This window comes from Epinephelus fuscoguttatus, linkage group LG18 (assembly GCF_011397635.1).
Source record: "Epinephelus fuscoguttatus linkage group LG18, E.fuscoguttatus.final_Chr_v1".
NCBI lineage: Eukaryota > Metazoa > Chordata > Actinopteri > Perciformes > Serranidae > Epinephelus > Epinephelus fuscoguttatus.
The window spans coordinates 28,706,445-28,727,437 of NC_064769.1; the positions used below are offsets into that span (position 1 = coordinate 28,706,445).

General features: G+C 40.0%; 1 protein-coding gene across 2 annotated transcripts in view; it reads left to right on the plus strand.

Moving 5' to 3' along the window:
• Nucleotides 1-20,993, plus strand: part of cacna1bb (calcium channel, voltage-dependent, N type, alpha 1B subunit, b) — a 239,791-nt gene that overhangs the window by 192,094 nt on the left and 26,704 nt on the right. For both annotated transcript variants that reach the window (XM_049603750.1, XM_049603749.1), the window contains 7 exons: nt 4,182-4,278; nt 7,030-7,190; nt 7,416-7,553; nt 10,816-11,017; nt 11,573-11,737; nt 15,526-15,636; nt 18,311-18,394. In XM_049603750.1, the coding sequence (XP_049459707.1) occupies nt 4,182-4,278; nt 7,030-7,190; nt 7,416-7,553; nt 10,816-11,017; nt 11,573-11,737; nt 15,526-15,636; nt 18,311-18,394 (958 nt within the window). The remainder of the gene's footprint in view (nt 1-4,181; nt 4,279-7,029; nt 7,191-7,415; nt 7,554-10,815; nt 11,018-11,572; nt 11,738-15,525; nt 15,637-18,310; nt 18,395-20,993) is intronic.

Sequence of the window (20,993 nt, forward strand, 5' to 3'; positions counted from 1 at the left end):
CAGGTGTTTTGTTTTTTTTTTAATTAGACTCTCTTCACAGCACTGACAGACTGATCCGGGCCTGTGTGGGACTGTCTCTGTGCGTGTGGTGAAATTTAAAGCAAAGGAGGCACTGGGAGAAAGTGACTGGAAAGTGTTAAACCAATTGTAGGATAATGCTTTATTTAGGTTCCTTAGTTTCCATGTTACTTTCTAAAAAGAAGCTAACGTGTGCCTTATTTTCCTGGAAAGGACTTTCCACTTTGGTGTTAATCATAGGGAAACAGTGTTCAATTACTCAAACTGGTTTGTTTGAGTGTTTTAGAAAGGACCAGGAAATGACCAGAGGTAGTTAAGGAGAAAATAGACCACCACAGCTGGGTGTATTTCCGGGATACTTTCGGGAAGGAGCTGCAACAGGTTTAGACAAAAAATTCAAATCGGTAACTCTAACATTCAGTGGCAGTTAGAAACTGTATTTTCTTTATTTGTTGAATGTATGTAGACATTACAAACCCGATTAGTCTTACTAGACCTTTCAAGCCTAGTTTTTTCTGTCACCTGAAATGACAACTGTCGCTTGGATTTTATCAGCTATGAATAGCTAGCTTAAGCTAATGCTAACTCAGTATGTTGATAGAAAACTCTATCCTGGATTTTTAATATTTCCAGATGGTTTGTTTTCAAAATAAGAGCCCTGTAAAAGGTGAATTAGCACATGATGGCTGTATACATGATACTATAATGGTACAACACTAAGGCTAAAGCTGCATGTCCCAGGCAAAATGTTAGCGCCCTTGCTAGCTGATGATCCATTTAGAAGCAGGAGCAGCATTGTCTGTGTATTAAGCAGAACTAAACTTAATGTAATCCAGCATAATACCTTTGGACATGACGCTAGGTTACTACTGTAGGTAATAAGCTGGGCATGCTAACGTTTAGGTGCCACGCCACTGTTATCCAACGTCCCATCAGTCAGAAATATGTCCCATTGGACTGAGAGTCCATTATCTGACAGCCCATTATCTCAGAAATAAACACCCATTGCTACTAAGTCCTGTTTCACAGAAAATACACACTGCCTGCAGTTAGTTTCAGTTCACCAGGGGTGTTTTTACTAACCCTTCATTGTGTTTCCCAGCAGCCACATGTTTTGTCGACCTTTTGCGGCGTCTTCCTGCAGCACTTAAGCCACGATACCAGTGTTTTTCACCGATCTGCACCTGCTTTTCCAGCTGCCTTTGTGCCACCAAATGGGGGTGTTTTAACCCAAAACATGATCTTTTCCTTACCATAACTAAGTGGTTTTTGTGCCTAAATCTAACCACAAAAATGCTAATCCAAATCTGCACACCTGAAACTGCACACCTGCTCCTTTTGGAAATTTTAATTGTATAACCACATGTGATGTTTCGGGCACCAGCATGTCTGTTGAAGGGCTGGTGCAGTTTCTGGTGTGTGGACCTGTTTTTGCATTATCTTGTCCAGCACCTTGTATTTATCGTTTTTGGATGTGCGTGCTGTTTTTTGAATCGTAAATCTAACCCACACCTTTACCACAGCATGGTTTAGAAGTGTATTTCAGCGTATCCACTACAAAATAATGTACAGATGTAAAATATCCATGGTTTTTACAGCCGTGTAACCCGCAATTCGAAAAATTTTTTCTAGTGAATGGGTTGTCTTACTGCAGGGAATGTGTATTTTTGGTGAAACTGGACTTTGAAGCAATGAGAATTTTGTTTGAGGGAAAACAGGCTGTCAGAGAAATGGGCTTTGGAATTTTGGGGTGTCGGAACAATGGCAATCCACAATGTTTACAGCAGATAAACACAGTTTCTAGTCCATCCTTCGCTTTTGTTTTTGTATTTTCTTTTTTGGAAAGGTAATTAAAAAAGACAGCCCATCAGGGACCTGTAAGACACAATGTTACTGAATGCATGCATTTTATCCTCGACAAATGCTAGCCGGAATAAATAGCATTCTTTTTACAGTGGGAGTTGTTCTTGTCCCCCGGGGATAAAAGGATTGGTTGGTTGGTAACTCTACCTCATGCTGGTGTAAGAAGCAGCAGGACCTCTTGGGGCCACTAACAAGGCATTTAGACCCTATTTTCTGGTGTGCTTTTGTCCTTCACATCCTTCACACATTAAATTATCGCTGTGCGCACACACTCAGATATATACACACTCTCAATTTCTACTTCTCGGAATTGTTTGAACTCAAGAAGAAGCAAATGAGAAACAGTTTTTATCAAGAGTGACAGCAGCATTGTGCGTACGTGTGACTGATTAATTAAAAATCCCTCTCCCACTGTCCTTGGCCAATGTCGGTCTCTGAGTGAGTGATGGCTCAGCTGTATGTCATTAGCATAACAGCTAGTTTTTAAACCCCCACACCCACCTCCCACTCTGTGACCAGTTAACAAAACCTGCAGCGTCTGCGATGACTGACAGCAGTGGTTCCTGCAAAGAAGCAGCTTCCTCAACCAGGGGCTGATTCTTTGTGCATCTACTCTCAACAGTATGAAACGTCTGTATGTTATTCTACAGAAACAGCATGTGAGCTCTGTGTGACAATGGCAGTTGTGTAAAAAGTGCTTAATTATGTAACTTAGAAGCAAGAAGCAACGCCACAGCGTAAAATGCATCACATGATAAAGTCCTGCATTAATTATAGACAAGTTTTTGCAGTAACATCTTCTGATTGTTAAGACAGAGAGGAGTTAAGTTTCACTCTTGTGTGAGAACCTGGTGTTTTGATGAAGCCTACATGAAGAGATGAGTTGAAGAAGGGAAGGATAGAGAGGTGGAATGAGTGAAGGAAGGTAGAAAATGAACATAATAATAAAAGATGGACAGATAGAAAGAGAAGAACAGAAGGAAGAAAGGAAAAAAGAAAAAGAAGAAAGGAAGGAAGACACAGACAAATGGAAAGATGGAAGGGGTATAGGCCTAAGAAAGAAAGGCAGGGGAGAATGATGGGAGATAAAACAGACAAAAAATGGAAGAATAAGTAAAAAGGAGGGAGTAAATGAATGGACAAAGGAGAATGACAAGAGGAAAGAAGAAAAGAAAATGACAAATAAGCAAAGAATGAAAGAGATAAACTGAAGAAAGAAAGAAAGAAAGAAAGGAGAGCAGAAACCAAACAAGGACAGATGGAAGGAAAGAAAGAAAGGACAGACAGAAAGAAAGAAAGAGCAGAAAGAGAGAAGGAGAGAAATTAGACAAGGAAAGGAAGGAAGGAAAGGACAAAGGGACAGGCAGAAAGAAAGGGCAGAGGGAAGGAAGGAAATGAGTAAAGGAAAGGAAGGAAGGAAAGGACAAAAGAGGCTAGAGAAAGAAATAAAGAAAGAAAGAAAAGTGGAAGGAAGAAAGAGAAAATAAGGAAAGAGAAAGAACGAAATAAATTTGAAAAATGAAAAATGGAAAGGACAGAAGGAAAGGACATAAGAGGCTTAAGAAAGAAAGAAAGAAAGAAAGAAAGAGTAAGAAAGAAAAGACAGGAGAGGCTAAAGAATGAAAGAAAGGATAATGGGAAGAACAGAAGAAAGGTAAGAAATGAGGGAAAAAAGGAAAATGACAGAAGGTGGGAAGGAAAGAAAGAAAGGAAGCCAGAAAGAAATAAAGAAAGAAGAAAATGGAGAAATAAGTGACAGAAAAGACAGCAGAAAGAGAAGGAAGAAGAAAGAAATGACCTAAAAGAAGGAAAGATGGATGATGGTAAAGAAAGAAAAAAACAAGGAGGACAGGAAAAAAAAGGACAGATAGAGGAAGAGAAATAGGAGAGAAGGAGGAAGTGCATTAGAAGAAATAATGGTGGGAAGAAAACCAATATATGTTATTGACATTTCATGAACTTATCTCTAGTGTACAGTATCTACATCAGCATATAACCACAGTCATCAGATAAATGTGATGTGGTTAAAACAAGAACAATATTTCCTCTGAAATGTAGCCGAAGACTTATTTACAGACTTTGAGTAAATGTCCTGTGGTTACAAATGAATCTTCCTATCCTTGTCGCATGCTTCTGTAGAATAACATGAACTCACATGCATGCCCTCTACTAACAGAATATAAAGAGCTATTTCTCTTTGTACACAGTTTACCTGGTGTACGACAGTCTGCTCTTGTTACTGGGGGTCAAAGGGTTTACATGCTTCTCAGCGACACTAACTGTACTCTCAATCTGCACAGGGGGACGAAAGGCAAGGACATCAACACCATCAAGTCCCTGAGGGTCCTCAGAGTCCTGCGGCCACTCAAGACCATTAAACGGCTACCAAAGCTGAAGGTACGGTAATCCAATCTGTCACCCACCCAGTACATTATAAGAAAAACATGCAGAGCAGCTGAGGCCACAACTGCCGTCAGTCACACACTGTCATGACTCTGATGCATTTAGAGTATACCGAGGAGGAATGAAGACCTCATTTAAAACAGTGGTGTTGTAAATTATATATAAATCTTGTGTCTCTAGTTCTCTAATGAAAGGTTTGAGTGGTTTGACCTTTGGGGTGTTCTGTGTTTCTGAGAGAAAGGAGAAGTTAAAGTCACCCAAATTGGGAGGAAGTGACTGAAAAAGCTTTTTTACTGAAGCAGTTCTGAGCGAGGAGGCTTATTGATAGTCTGCATTTCCCAGAAGATACGCTCTTTAAAAGGTACAAAAGGTAGATGAAATTGGTGAGGAACTGTGTTTTGGAGCATCAAACATTCACCCTGTAGTTCTGGAAAGTAGCTCTGAAAAGTTTGTAGCTGTTCCTTTGTTGTCTTAATGGAAGCAGAGTGGGAGCAAAACCGGTCTCAAATTATCTGTAGAAACCTCTCAGAATGCCTCCTGTATCTGCAGCATGTGTCAACATGCCAGAATATGGTTAAATAGATAGCTTGTGTTTGTAGCATAGTTAGCTGTTTACTTTTGTAGCCACCAGCTAGGCTTGCTAATGGAGGTCACTCATGACAAATGGCAACAGACAGTCTCAACAGAAGCTGTGTGGTAACTCATACTGTGGTGACGACATGAGTGTTTGGGACATAGTAAATATACACATAAGCCCTTTTAGTCAGTACTGCTGTGACAAAGACACTTCATTATGCTGACTATGCACAGAGCTATAAAATGCTGGCATAATGAAGCATCATGGCAGCATGGTGGTCCAGTGGTTAGCATGGTTCCCTCCTGTCATGCTGTAGACTGCTGCCATTTGATGTATTCTACATTCCACATCTGGAGATGTGCAGTATCTTCATGGATCAAACTACTCCTTGTCCTGCATCCTTGCAAACGTTACAGGCCGACGTGATTTGTTCTGTTTTTCAAGCATCCCAGCGCAATAGCATGCGACCTAGAGGGATGGCAAAGAGCAAAGCGAACCTGGAGCGCTTTGTATCCACAGTGCACAGGTTAAAGGAGCTATATGTAAGAAATATAAAGCAAATAGTCATAAAAGCTTGTTAACCTTGTCCCTCTTTGTCAGTGCAGTTTACCTTTGTTTGGCTTGGTTGTCATGCTTTTTGTAACTGTTCTTGATAAATTCAGTCATTTTGTAGCATTTTTTTAATCTGCAGTTTGGACTTGATAACTGCTCCTGCAGTTTTGCAATCAGTTGGCCACTTTGGAGCTCAGTTAGCGGCCACATCCCACAGTGCCAACCGCTGTTTCTTTTTTATTGCTGACAGATTGGTTTTCGATTAATTATGAGCCATTTTTGTTGGTGTTTGGTAATTGTGATCACGTTTTTATTCATTTTGTCTGTCCTCTTTTCATCAGATATGTCCGTGTTCAAAATTACTGTATTTACAAAAACATGTTGAAGAAAAAAATAGAAACTTATGTAGTAGAGTTGTCTTCTTGAACTGTGCTTTTTGGTTCATAAAAAAATTGACAATCCCAGTGAAAATCCGTTTTCATACAACCACTGGGGGGGCGCCAAAGTAGGAAATCTTGAAATTCTACATACTCATTTTTTTTTCTAATGAAGAGTCTCAAGCAGTGAGTGTACAGTGAAGAATCCATGTTAATGGAGTATGACCCTCTTTAAGGTAAGACCCTCAACTGTTTCCTCTGATGCAGAAACGACAGCTTCCCTCTGGTGCGTGAAGGAAGCTGATCATCCAGAAGTTATGGATCTGACAAAAGTTGAAAGATCTGATTGGGGTAATGACAGTGAGATGATTGAGACAGATCAGAACTGGCAGACAAACGCTCACTCACAACTCTTCCTGGATTCTTGGCCAGAGTGGTTTGATGGACATGCTGGTAGAGGAGGGGAGAAATATTATCCGTCCTCTCTCTGGAAACAAAAGCCTTGATGGCAATCATTCATGCAGCAGCATATTCATTGGTTAGATTGCATGCATGTCAGGAAAGATAGACAGAGCACTCCATCTTCCAGAGAGATTACAGCACAAGCTGACAGAAGAAGATAGCTGGAGAGACAGAGTGACAGGCAGCGAGAGACAGAGATAGACTGCATGCAAAGGTGTGTTCATGTTCTCATGTTTGATAGTTTGCAGGTTGTAAGACGTCAAGTTGTCTGGGTAAAAACTGGGCTGGATTTGGGTGAAAAGTGAGTTTTTAAACATCTAGGTTAGTTACAACCCTTGATTCTCTGCTGTTTCTTTTGTAGTAGATTCTAATGATCCACTGACATACGATTTGATTTTTCAACCAAATGTAGTTTACAGACAGATCAAGCTGATTTGATTTCATTTGCCTTGCTGGACCAAGAGGTAAACTACTTCAGTCAGTCGCGCCTAGAGAAGGTAGATTTTGAATGAGAGCAGGTCATTACAATTAAAATGTAAAGTTTTTCCCCATGCTACACACTTCCACCAAGCTTCATTACAATCGGGACAGTAGTTTTTCCGTTGTGCTGCTGACAAACGGACAAACAGGCTGATCCAAAAACATTATCTCTTTTGCAGAAGTAATAATGAACCACTTATTTTTAAGCTTCCTGAGAATGGAGACAACATACGTCAATGCAGTATCTTGCATTTATTGATCTGTGGGTGTGTTTGTGTGTGTGTAAATGTTTTCCAGGCGGTGTTCGACTGTGTTGTGAACTCTCTGAAGAACGTTCTTAACATCCTCATCGTCTACATCCTCTTCATGTTCATATTCGCTGTCATCGCTGTGCAGCTCTTTAAGGGCAAATTCTTCTACTGCACTGACGAGTCCAAGGGTCTGGAAAAAGACTGCAGGTACATCACCCAAACTTACCCTTCTTTACCATTTCCAAATGTCGCATCATTCACAAGGTAACTGCCTTTTTTAAGGGTCCTCTACATTTTGCCATTTGGTAACACATGACTTTAAACTGAATTCTCAGTTTCTTATTTTTTGACGATCTAGTTTTGCGTCTTTCCCCTCTTTCAATTCCACGTCCTTTCACTTGATGCTGTCTCTTCGTCCCATCTCTCTTGCAGGGGTCAGTTTCTGGACTACGACAGGGATGACGTGGCAGCACAACCCAGAGAGTGGAAGAAGTACGAGTTCCATTACGACAACGTACTCTGGGCTTTCCTAACGCTCTTCACCGTGTCCACTGGGGAGGGCTGGCCACTGTAAGTCAGAACAACCAATGTCACTTGATCTGTGTTGCACCTTATACATAAAATGCCACATTAAGTCATCTGTATTCACAGTGGTTTACAAGCTGAATATGAAACTAATAAATCAAATGTATTCAGAATATGAACTGTTTTTAAAAGTAAAGATGCCCACAAAACATGGCTTAAGTTTAATATCAGTGCTTAAGTTGAATTATTTATTCTTTCTTGTATTTGAAATTCCTTCAGTCAGTAACCCTGAAACACACTCAGCACACCTGGAGGCCGATGGTACAGCGCAGATTAAACCTGACTGATTTCTCCCAGGCTTAATTACTGTGTGTTCTCTAAAGATGCAATCAAGGCTCATTGCATAGATGTCTTCACACTGCCATTCTGTGCCTGAGCTAAAGCACCACCACCATCATCATCATCATGTCTGTCAAGGACTGTTGATGGCTGTTTGTTTGTTTCTTTCATTCATTGTATTTACCTGGAGATGAAAAGTAAATTGTTAAAAGTGACTTAGGTTGTCATGATCATCTACAATCACACACTCCTAAACGAGTAGTGACAGCACAATAACACAATTATCACAAGAGAGAATCTGCAAATGAATTTTATATTTAAATAAAGCAGATCACATGACCTGGTTTAGATATGTTTGAGAGTAAGAAAATTACCACAAAAACCAATTCACTGAAGATCTTGTAAAACAATTTTATTCTGCCAGGAAAATATTATTAATTCGATAAAGTGGGGAAAAAAGTCGATAGGGGTATAAACGCTGTGGTCACATGTCGTAGGATGATCATTCAGGAGCACAGTTAGAGCGCATGGAGCGGCATTCATGAATGCTGACTGTCATTTGCAACGATACTCATAAACACCAGCTAGAGATATAAACAGTTACAAATGATAAATCGACTAAGTGCAATGCTTGTCAGTAAATAGTGTTTATCATAAGGATGCTTGGAGGTGGCACAAAATTTGACCAAGGCGGCTGTTTGTGCTGTTACTCTCACTCAGTTTTCAACTGAGTATCTGGCAATAAATATACCAAGCCCTCAATCCAATGTACACCTTAATGCTGCATTCAGGTCATGCAGGATAGTAGAGGTGGAAATGTTACTCATGTTTATGTGCCATGGTTACAATAAACATACATGGTTTGGGTAACAATCATGGTCATGCTTTGACAGACCACTGAAAATGGGAAACAAACAGCAGTCTCCTGTGTGAATTCAAGACCTTCCTCCATGGGCTTTGTTGCTCAATAACAACACCACCTTACTTCCTCTGTTGCTTAACTACAACAGCCTCTAGAGGGCTTTGTCACTTGAAAGTAAACACGTTATTTGGGGTACTTGCTGACAAGACTGACGCTGTTGTTCTTCTCAGGAGGAAAATTTCTCATCATCATTATCATCTTTATTTCTAGAGCACCTTTTAAAAGTTGCAGAGTGCTTTGCACACAGCCACAAACTATAAAGTAACTTATAGACAGTCTGAAGGCAGTTCTCAACAAACATGTCATAGAACCATCAAGCACATGCTGATTTCACAGCAGGAGAGTTGTGAGCTCTCATTAACGTACAGGAGACACCTGTAATAATCTGTGAGCCTGTTAGGAAAGACATCTCAACTAGGGCCACAAGTGCACCACCATATGCTGTGTTGAAGGAGCAGGGGGCTCCTGACTGTGCTTTGACTCATTTATGACTTTATAAATATCCTCGATGAGGATTGTTAGAAACCTCTACAGGCAGGTTGATTCGATATTTTGGGACAGGTTCCCTGAATATTTCCAGAGGGAGTGATTCCAGTGTTGTTTCATCAAGCGTGCTTGATTCCACTTCCAGGATTTATTTTAGTGAGTGACAGGGTAAAGTGGGGTAAAGGTGGAGGTGAGCTGAGTCATTTCTGGGATTTGGCATCTTTAAAAGCGCTAATAGGAATAGTTGGAGAGCTTGGGTCTTTGTGAAAAGAAAATTACTGTCTTGATCATCAATCAGTTGTTTTTCAAGCAGAAATGCCAAACATTTGATGCTTCCAGGTTCTCAGATGTGAGATTTTGCTGTGGTTTTTTGGTCTTACTCTACAGTAAAATAGATTTAATATTTTTAGGTCCTGGATTGTTGATTTGATAAAACAAGTTTTTAAAAAAAATGTCAGCTTTTCTTTGTTGTCCGATGTTTTATAGACCCAACAATTAATACATTAATCAAGAAAATAATTACAATTTGCAGTCCTAATCTGGAAAATCTATTGGAATAATCTGATAAAGCTGAACAAAGGTTGAGGGTAATTCTTTAAATCTGTGCAGATATTTTACAAGCATTACACTTTTATTGCATTACACTGCTCTTTATGGCCATGATATGTGGGGTCCCACAGGGATCCATACTGGGACCCCCCTTGTTTAATCTCTATATGCTTCCATTAGGCCAAATCATACAAAATAACAACACAGCCTACCATAATTATTATTTATTTCAAGTGAATTAGATTACTGCAGTGGTCTGTTTGTAGGACTTTCAAAATGAGCTGTTCGGGAACTTCAGCTTATGCAGAACACTGCTGTTAGGGTCCTGACAAAAACTAGGAAATACAACCACATTATTCCAGTTCTAAAATCCTTACACTGGTCACCTGTCACTCAGAGACTCAAAATCTTGCTGCTTGTGTATAAACCACTCTGTGGCTCTGGCTCAGCGCCCAAATATCTCTCTGACATGCTTGTGACATACGAACCTTCTGGGGCTGACCTATTGACCGACCTAAGAGTCAGAACAAAACATGGTGAAACAGCGTTTTTTTTTTTTTTTTATCATGCAGCACAAACCTGGAATAACCTCCCAGATGATGTTAAGACAGCCCTGACTCTGAACACTTTAGATTCAAAGCAAAAAACATTCATTATCTACACTGCCTACTCCACCCTGTAATGACTGCAACCTTGTTTTTAAACTCAATTTTAAATTGGTTGAATTATCTTTTTACCTTTGCACCTGTTGTCTGCACTTTTGCTATTTTTAATGGTGATTTTTTTTTTAAATTGTAAATCATTGGTAATTAATTTTACCTTTTATATTTTTTTCTCTTCACTCTTTTCTATATCCTTAATTATGTTTTCTAATTTTTTGCTCTTTAAGGCACTTTGAATTGCCCTTGGTATGAAATGTGCAATACAAATAAAGCTGCTTTGCCTAGCCTTTACTATAATTTCTACGTGGATTTTGAATATCTCATAAGTTCATCTATTTCTTCTCTCCAGGGTCTTGAAACACTCTGTGGACGCCACATATGAGGACCAGGGCCCCAGCCCAGGCTACCGCATGGAGACATCCATCTTTTACGTGGTTTACTTCGTGGTGTTCCCCTTCTTCTTTGTCAACATATTTGTGGCTCTGATCATCATCACCTTCCAGGAGCAGGGAGACAAGGCCATGTCTGAGTGCAGCCTGGAGAAGAACGAGGTGTGAGAGTGGTGGAAAGTGTTGCATTATAGTGTTGTTTTTTCTCCTGGAAAACAATGACCCCACTGTCCTACATGCAGCCAGAACACACGCTGATTATTTCAGCAGAAGCACCGGTTTCTGAAAATGTTCGCCTCTTGCATCACAAATGTTTTCTCCATTAGAAATCAGAGCACCGCTGATCCACTTCTAAACATCACTTCCAGGCAAATTATTTCAAACATGACTTACAATTCCCTAAAACAGAACAAAGTGCTAGAAAAGAAAGCAGTGGGGTTTATCTTCTCCACTCCCTTCATCTCCACTTCACACAGATTTTGTTAAAACCATGCGGGGTTTTGTTGTAAAGTATTGGCTGGTGATCAGAGAGCCTCAATTTGTAGTCTCATCTTTTGTTATTAAGAAGCGCTTACAAATCCTCTTGTGGCGTGCCAACTGTCTTTCAAGTCTTTAAATTTGATTTTCCTGGACTTTTCTCTTCTGTGATAAAATGTGTGAAGTTCCTGTATCACAGAGGGTTAATACACAATGTGTTTTTGTTTTGCCTTTCCTCAGAGGGCTTGTATTGACTTTGCTATCAACGCCAAGCCACTGACGAGATACATGCCAGAGAACAAGCAGTCCTTCCAGTACAAGATGTGGAAGTTTGTGGTGTCGCCTCCGTTTGAGTACGCCATCATGACTTTAATCGCCCTCAACACAGTCGTGCTGATGATGAAGGTCAGTGATTCCTCCTGCTAAGGAGGCAAATCGCCAATCCCTCTTAGATCCCTCTCAGCCAGGGAAAAGTAGTGCATTGAGCTCAGTGAAACTTCAGTTCCCAATGTGATGCGGCACGCTGTTAAAATATTCAAGAGGATTTCAGAAGCAGTTTCCATAACTCTTTAGCTACCACTTAATAATTTAGCTCTAAAGGCAGAGATGCAATTACAGTGACATCTCCGATCTGGTCTTCAGACATGGTCAACAATGAAAACTCAGCACTGCCACCATCACACCACTGTGGAGCTTCTGCCAACTTCTGCTTGCTGCGAGCAGAAGGAAGTGCCTGTGTCTTGGCATTTCCTTTATTCATCGACTCAGAGGAGAAAATCTCTGAGGGAGTGAAACAGACAGTTTGGGAAACAGGATGGTGCCAGAGAGGAGCTCCATTCGCCTGCTGCTCGTGGCTTCATTTATGTAATCAAACAAAATTTTAGATTTACCTCTCTTTGTCAGATTATGACAGTAAAATCTGAAAATGCATTAAAAGAAATGCTGCTTAGAGCTTGGCACTGGACTGGTTTTACCTGGGGGACTTGAGTAATTTGTAATAATTGCGGAGGTTGTTTGTGATCTTTATCCCGTGTGAATCTGCAATGTCTGTAATTTATCAAATCAAAATTCCACTGCAAATTACTGACCATACATCGCCAGACACAGAGGTCATGTGATAATATTAGTCCCGTGCTCATCAGCATCTTGGTGATTTGGGGTTTTTGTTTTCCCCGCAGGCTTGTTGCTGCATCTTTCCCAGGCGAGAGTTACAGAGACTGCGTTGTCAGCTATAAATGAAAGTTTTGACAGCATTTTGGGTGCAAGAGGCTCATTACGCTGCACAGCATTGAGACCCAGAAAAAGGAAGCTCAGATCTATTAGAAGAGCAAAATCTTGAAGAATGATGAGATGGATAACACATGACAATGTGTGGCAGAATTGGTTCTGTTTGTTTAATCTACATTTAAAGTGGTGTTTCTGTTTTGTGTGGAGTGGATTTACAAATGACTGTGTGCATCATATCTGGGGATAATGTCATAAGTGTGATGTCAGTAAATTCAAGTAAAATGCAGACTAGAATGCACCGCATGAAACACAGATGTAGGAGGTCACTTCTAAATCACGAGGTCCCCTGGTAATACTAGTCCCATGTGAACAGGGCTTTAATGCGATTTTAGATACATGTGAGGTCATTTTTTGTGGCTCTTACCAGGTTTAAATACAGATTAGACTTGAAGAGTTCATTTGCGATCAAGACCATTCCAAAAATTAATGAACTTATGTTACTTTGATTGATAGTCTCGAGTGTACAATACATTTAAAAAAAAAAAAAAAAAGTCTGAGATATCTCTTTAAACCAGCCAACACCGATTTGATTGATATTCCCTTGATTGCACACAAAAATAATTTAGGCCGATAGATAAAAAGAGAAATATCTTAAAAAAGAACAACATTAATTTTTACGCTTAGCCCCGTATGTGTTTCCGAAATCCAGATAAGAAATCCAATTGTATCTGCCTTTGTTTGCCACACTGCAAATGCAAGTAACATTCCAGACACTTAGGCATTCATGCATTTTGTGTAAGAAAAAACTCAAACTCTCTAAAAAGAAAGTGCTCTTCTTTGCAACTTTTCACATGGAAAAAATACTTGATATCAGACGAGTATGTTATCGACTCAAATGGAAAAAGGTTGACTTTCATTAAAGTCAATGCAAACCGTGTAAAAGCAAAGATTGCATAAGTTTGTTCCTTGCTTGCACACTGAAGTGCTGCTCCATTGGTGTGTTCAGTGTTGCCGCTGGTGGCCAGAGGTGATATTACCATGAAACAGCAATAATAGGCTCGTTCAAGATGAACTGAGCGCCACCTGGAAAGTTTCCCGACAGTTTCCAGCAGCCTTCAGTCTGTACAGGAAGTCACTGAAATACTCACACCCTGTTAGATATGATGTTGATTTATTAAAATGTTATCAGTTTGCTCTCAGTCTCCAGTTGTATGACAGAGTAACCTGTTAAAATGCTTTACAGGTGCTCTCTAATTTATGTTCATGGCTCAACCTCCATTTTACATGACACTATGTAAATCAGCATCATATCAGTTTGCTACCGTAGAGCAGACCAGTCCCCTCAAATACATAGACTAAATAAATTGTATTTGCATATTAGGTTAATGTTTTCAGAGGAAAAAACACAGGACAACAGCTTTCAATACGCATCAGTCAGATACAGTCAGGGCTTCACATCTGTGCAGATGTTATTTTATGAATCTTCACATCCCACTGACCACCAGTCTCTGTTTTGCTAAATACTTAATAACAATTAAAACAGTCCAATATTAATATACAAAAGACTCTATAGTTTATTACGAATGTATTTAGTCTCTTACTACTGAACGTCTTCATCAGTCACACAACATGTTTTCTGTTAGAATAAACTTCAAAATCAAATAAAATTGAAATCTCTGAAATTCAACAAAAAAGCAAAGTTGATCTAAAACGTCATATTGTTGAGTCAATATCTACACCAATCATCTCTTTGATCAGGTGAGAGCCAGGCGTTTCCCATCATGCCCTGGGTATTGCAGTCAGTGGAGAGCGAGTGCAGCGCCTGGCTCTAAAAACTGCACCCTCCTTGCTCTTGCAAGATTGTCGCTGTCCACTTTTGTATGATGTCACAGCAAGTCAGGAAGAAATTGGACACAAATCTAACTGCCATGCATTGTGCGGCAATCACCAATGATTGAATCTGCGCAGGCCTGGCTCATCTCGAATGGGCCTATTGTGTCGTAATCAAGGAGTTATCTGCAGGTCTGAAAAGTGAAGCCAATGCGGAAGTACCTTAAACCTGCAATATTTCTAATGGCCAGCAGGGGGCAACTCCACTAGCTGCAAAATGTAGTCTTAATTGTGTTTAAGTCTCTGAAAGAATGACCCCTCTTCTCACTTAATTTATTACCCCAGTAAACATTTTCCTTATGATTTCATGGTCTCAGTCTCTAGTTTCAAGTCTTCTTTGGCATTTTGTAAATTATGGAGTGAAATAGACGATAAATCAGGGTATGCTCAAGGGTGTGGTGTCTACGTTGTGATCGGCAAGCCACTACCGTGGTGTCCTTGGATACTCAGTCAGATCCACCCCTCGGTCCTCCACAACTTTGCCCTCTCGTCAAAATAAGGTCACTTCTGGCTCCAAAAATCCAAGATGGCGACAGGCAAAATTCCAGACTTTAGGCTTCAAAACGGTAGTGCACAAACCGATGGGTAACAGCAGAATGGCTCCGTCTGCTTCTTTCATACAGTCTATGGTCATATTCCAATGTTTCTTATGTTCAATTGTCTCGTCTTAGAAAAATAAACATTCCTAAAATGTTAGTGTTTACACTGATAGCCTTCCAGGACCATGAAGTTAGTATTGTGGTTGGATCCAGGGTTACCAGCAACTAACACAAACACATACAGGCACAGATCATTCCAGTGTCGCAATCACCTGCCATTGTCACAGTGGCAAGACGCAGTAGCTACTGATGCTATATTAAAATGTATGTATGCAGCTGCTTGACAAATGCAAGTGCACCTTTTAAACATCTCGCTTGAGTGCGTCAGAGCAATCAAATATAATTGGTCTGGAGTGCTGACGTATTATCATAAAGCTATCTGATTTCCCCAAGATGGGAGTCAGTAGTAAATGGGGTAAAGGATTCAGCTTTTACTCATGACTGTGATTCAGTGTTTGTTTTCCCATGTGTTCTCAGTTCTACGGAGCTCCAGAGCTGTACGAGTCCATGCTGAAATACTTAAACATCGTCTTCACGGCCCTCTTCACACTGGAGTGCATCCTCAAGATTATTGCCTTCGGTCCACTGGTGAGACCATGTGCTACGCTGCACTCTGCAAACACTAGACAATTATTCACTGTTGTATTGTGTTGCTGTTTACACACATGAGGGAAAATCTCTCTTTGGATATGCAAATCAGCCCGATACATCAGACTGAGGGTGACTTCTGCATAAAGCTGCTCTCACTGTGCATGTAGAGCTCAGTTAATTAAACGTTGTCCTTGTGAGCGCTGAAATAAGACTTTTAGATCTGTGTTCTTTTGTGCTTAGAGACTAACAAGGTATTTCTAATGAAGTATAGGCACACTTAGAGTAACACGGGCGAATGTTTGAAGGGTCGTGAATTTGTCGGTGCAAAAGTACATAAAAGGCGGAGCAGAGGACGTGTGACATGTCACGAAACAGTAAAAATAAAGGGTGTGCAGTCTTAAATTCAGGAATGAAGAGGGCGAACTTGTAAGAAAAAGAAGGAATGAACGGAAGAGTGCACAAAAAGAATAAATCTTCTCCCAACATGGGGCTGTCTGGCCTGCAGCGAGGCATTTCATCCCTGACTCCGTTCCATTTACGAGGCCCATTTATTAAATAGCTTTTCTCACACACCACTTGCCTCCACCTGTTTAGCTTTTAAGCCCAGACGGATGGGCTCGCATCTGCTGGTATAAACACTCGGCTGCTGCATCTCTTCAGACTGCAGCTGCAGGGCTTGGCAGCAGCCTCTGCCCTCAGGAGCTGGATGATTGACCAGTCTGAGGGGACGCAGGCTGCAGGCAGCAGTTAGTTCAAGCAGGGGATTGTGTCAGCATTTGTGTGAGTGTGTGTTGTAAAAGCACATATAAATTTGTGTGCCCAAGGGGATGTCTAGATTTCTCTGTGTTTGTGTATTTGTGTTGTCATTTTATTTTTTGTATACTTTTGCAATGTTTGCATATCCACATATCTGTACATCTAACCACATACACAGGCTGTAACTGTGCATTACAACCTGCAGAAACAAGTCTTGTAAAAGTCCCTGCACATTTTGTGTTAAAGAGTAACTTTGGTGTATTTAAACCTGGACCCTGTTTTCTCATGTTTTTGTGTCTAAGTGACTGGAACAACAATTTTTGACATTGGTTGAGTATTGAGTGAGAGAGCTGCAGCCAGCAGCTGTAATACAGGCTGCAGTGTAACCGCTTGGGGCAATTAAGCGCTGTCAATTTACAGCCATTAAAAGTGCTTGTTTTTGCCACTGATAGGCTCAGATTATTATTCTAAGTGTCTGACAACATTACGGAAAGGATCCCTACAGAGATAGACCTTTTTGTTAAAGAGTAAGATCCTTTTGTTTATCTAGAAACAGCCCTGAAATCACTATCATCAAACCCACCAGACTCCATTTAGATAAACATTAATTTAATCATTGTAAAACACACTTAATTCAAAGTCGATAGAAATGAAATAAAACTCATGAAGACCGTCTTGGTTCCTTTTTCCACATTTCAAACAATTACCAGCTCTGGTTTGGTTAAAATATACCCTAAATACATTCGGTGAGATGTGGAAATACACTGGCTATATAGACACTGAAATTACTATTAATTTAAATTAAGTTTGGTGGCTTTGGTGATAGTGATTTTGGGCTGTTTCTGGTTAAACAAAAAGGATCTTACTCTTAAACCATGAGGTCTATAAATGTAGTCTAATAAGATGAGCCTGTCAGTGGCAAAAACAAGTTATTTTAGTGGATGTACACTGATGGTGCATTACTGCCCGTTAAAGTTACATTGCAGCCTGTTTTGCTGCTGCCAGCTGCTCGTCCAATACTGGACCAATGTCAAAAATTGTTGCTCCCATTCGTCACTTACAGAAACATGGGAAAATAGCATCCAGGTTGAAAAATGCAGGTTACCCTTTAACTTCTTGTCACAAAGACAGTAAACCAAATATTTGATTAGTATATTAGTATCTAAATCAGCGGTTCCCAATTGGTCCAGCCACAGGGTCCAGATTTCTTCTTAGTCATCAGTTCAAGGTCCACACAGTTTAATATATTCGGCAGCGCACTTGCGTTTGGACATGTCATTGGGCAAGTTTGTATTCTCTGTCAAGTAGCTGTCGGTTGGTCACTCACTCTTCAGCAGGAAATGGCACTTCAAAATTAAAGCTCTGTGCATGAAATTCACTGTACTTTAAAATAAAGTGTGGTTGTTGTTTTTTTTTACAAAATTGACATGTGAAGAGTGTCTTACGGTCCATTCAGAATGGGCCCGGACCCACTTTTGGACTGGGACCCACCAGTTGGGAACCACTGATCTAAATATTAATGGGTAGGAAGGCCCGTGACATAGCAGGTTTGAACTAGAGCTGCTACCATGAGTTGATTAAGTAGTTGACCTAGAGAATGAATAGGTAACTACTTTGATAATTGATTAATTTTTTAGGTTTTTAACAGAATATCTTTGGATTTTGGACTGTTGGTTTGACAATACAAGAAATCTGAAGCTGTCAACATTTTAAAGGCCTAACATTTAATCAATTCAAAGAGACAATAATCAAAAATTCTAACAAAACAGAAGTTGCAGCCCTGGTTTAAATGGTAATCCCAATCTGTTTCATTATGGAAAAAGTATGAAAGGCACCAAATTATTCATGAACATTTAAATTTTGATTGAACTTTCTCTGTCCAGCCTAATCTGTCTATGGCGTCTTTGTCTTTTAGAACTACCTGAAAGCGGCCTGGAATGTGTTTGACTTTGTGACTGTGCTGGGAAGCATCACAGACATCTTGGTCACAGAGATTAAGGTAAGAGTTGCAGTGATCATGAGCTCGTCAGAGTTCCACATGAGACTGCCACAAGTCTCTCTCCTTATGGGTATCGTGATTCTGTGCATGCTCACTGCTGCTACAGCAGTTGCATCATGAAAGGGCCGCACGCTGTGATTAAGATAGGTAGATTTAGGCCAGTCACGAGAACTGTGATAATGGGAATGCAGAAGTCGGGAAGTAGTTCATATGTAATAGTTTACTTAATGCATGGAATATCATTTACATTAGGTTGCAAGCAGCAATTATTTTAATTATCTGTTTGCGTCTTTAGAATATTTTGACTGAATGATGAGTTTTTTAGTCTATTAAAAGTTAAAATATAGGAAAAAAATGCCCACCACCAGTTGTCAGAGCCTGATCCGACATCAATTTTCAATTTTGAAAAAGCTGTAAAAAGCAACAAATCATCACTATTGACTGATAATTGAAATTGTTGCAATTTCAGTTGACCAACAAATATTTTTTCAGCATTAATTTACATGTAATTTTCACTAAAAATGGGAACAAAACCACTCCAGCTTTAAAACCATGAATGTAAATGTCATGCTTTGCTTTGCTCCCACAGTCTCAGCCCTCACATCAAAAATTGCAATCATAAAAATCAGTGCATACCATAAAAATCATTTACATTAAACAAACGTAGCAACATGAGGAGCGGTGCTGCCGTTACAGTTTGCAGCATTTCGTTTCCTTGGCTGAATTACAGCAGATGAAAAATGGATGAGAGCATTTGATTGTGGAGACAGAGGGCTGAGGCAGAGCACTGTTGCTTTCTGTGTGGCAAAGTCGTTCTCTTTCTTTGTGTGACTTTCTTTTTATGTGATCATTAGTCTTCTTTTCTGTCTCTTCTCTCCCTGCTTCCCTTCTCTATTTTTTCTTTTCTCTTTTGCTGTTTCCATCTTCTGCTGTGTCTCTCCTGGCGCCTGTGCCCTCACTCTGCCCCCTCTGTCACATCTGACACCTCTAGACGGTAAGTGGCTTTTCTTGTTGGCCGCTGATATTGTCTATTCCCCCGTCAGTGTGTGTTGTTCTCTCCCACAGTCTTAGTTTAAATTTCCTACCTACTGATTCCTCAGTGTGACATGATATAACAGAAAAAACTGTTAGAAATGTGTGCTTTAACAGCGATGCAATCATCTCCAGCAATGTCAGTTGCATAACGTCTGATTTTTAAATGCACGCTGCACAAACTCTTCAACATAACAAGTTGTTTCATTTTATAATGAGCCAATTAACTTGCTGTGGTTTGCATCAAATCTGGACACAAGACAAGATCAGTGCACAAGTATAACAAATGACCTTATGCTACTTTGTACTTAAAATTGACTGGTTTCTGGAAAACATTGTCTCTGTGTTTTTGTGCTTGTTAGACAACATTTTAAGACTATAACAGTCTAAATCTTGTAAAAACTGGCTTTTTTTGCAAGTGCAAGTTCAAAGGAAAGAGAATGAAAACACTTATTTGTGCACAACTAATCCAGCACTTATTGTTTGTGCTGCTTGAATTTTAGGAACCAAGGAGAGTCGAATTAGAGTCAGTTTTTACCGTCCTTTAGTTATCTCACTCTTCAGTCCACTTTGATGTGTTATGTACATAATAATATTAGATGCATGTAAAGGGAGTCTGTGTAACTTGAGCTGAGCAGTGGCCACTGTGGCCAGAAGTGTAATAAACAGTAGCACAAGCAGACAAAAGTCAAAAGCAGTCAGCAAACTGTTATATCACTTCCATAGCGGTATCTGCAATCACCGGCCACGTTCCTAGGTACATCTCTTCAACTGCTCATTACAGCAAATAGAGTGCCGAAGTCACACCCCTTCCGGTAGAGCTCATGGGACCTTAGATCGGAAAAAATATGAATGGCAGTGAATGGGGAGAGCAATGTTGTCTTTTGTTCTCGTTTGAGTTGCAACATGAAATCTAAATATGTTGTTAATGAATTTAAAACATACATTTTAAGGTCAGGAAAGTCATACTTTGTGGTAAAACTATTGAGATATAAGCTTTTTAATTAGAAAGACTCAAGAGCACACAGGAGGAGGTCGCGTATGTGACGTCATAGCTTTCACTCGCTTCCTGCAGCTTGGCCTCCCCGCTGAAATTACACTGTTTTATGATTAATCGATTTATGATTGAAGATGTCTGTGTGTTTTGTGCCAGGTTGCAGTCACTCCAAGCTGCAGGAAGCGAGCGAAAGCTATAGCGTCACATACACGACCACCTCCTGTGTAGTTTTTCTAAGTACGGTTTTTTCAAAAGCTTATATCTCAACAGTTTTACCACAAAGTATGAGTTTCTTGACCTTAAAATTTATGTTTTAAATTCATTAACAACATATTTGGATTTCATATCACAACTAAAACGGGACCAAAAGATAATATTTTTCTCCTCATTCACTGCCATTCATATTTTTTCCGATCTAAGATCCCATGAGCTTCACCGGAAGGGGCGTGACTTCAGCACTCCATAGCTAATCAGTCAATCGTGGCAGCAACTCAGTGCATTAAGGCAAGTAGACATGGTCAAGACGACCTGCTGAAGTTCAAACTGAGCATCAGAATGGAGAAGAAAGGT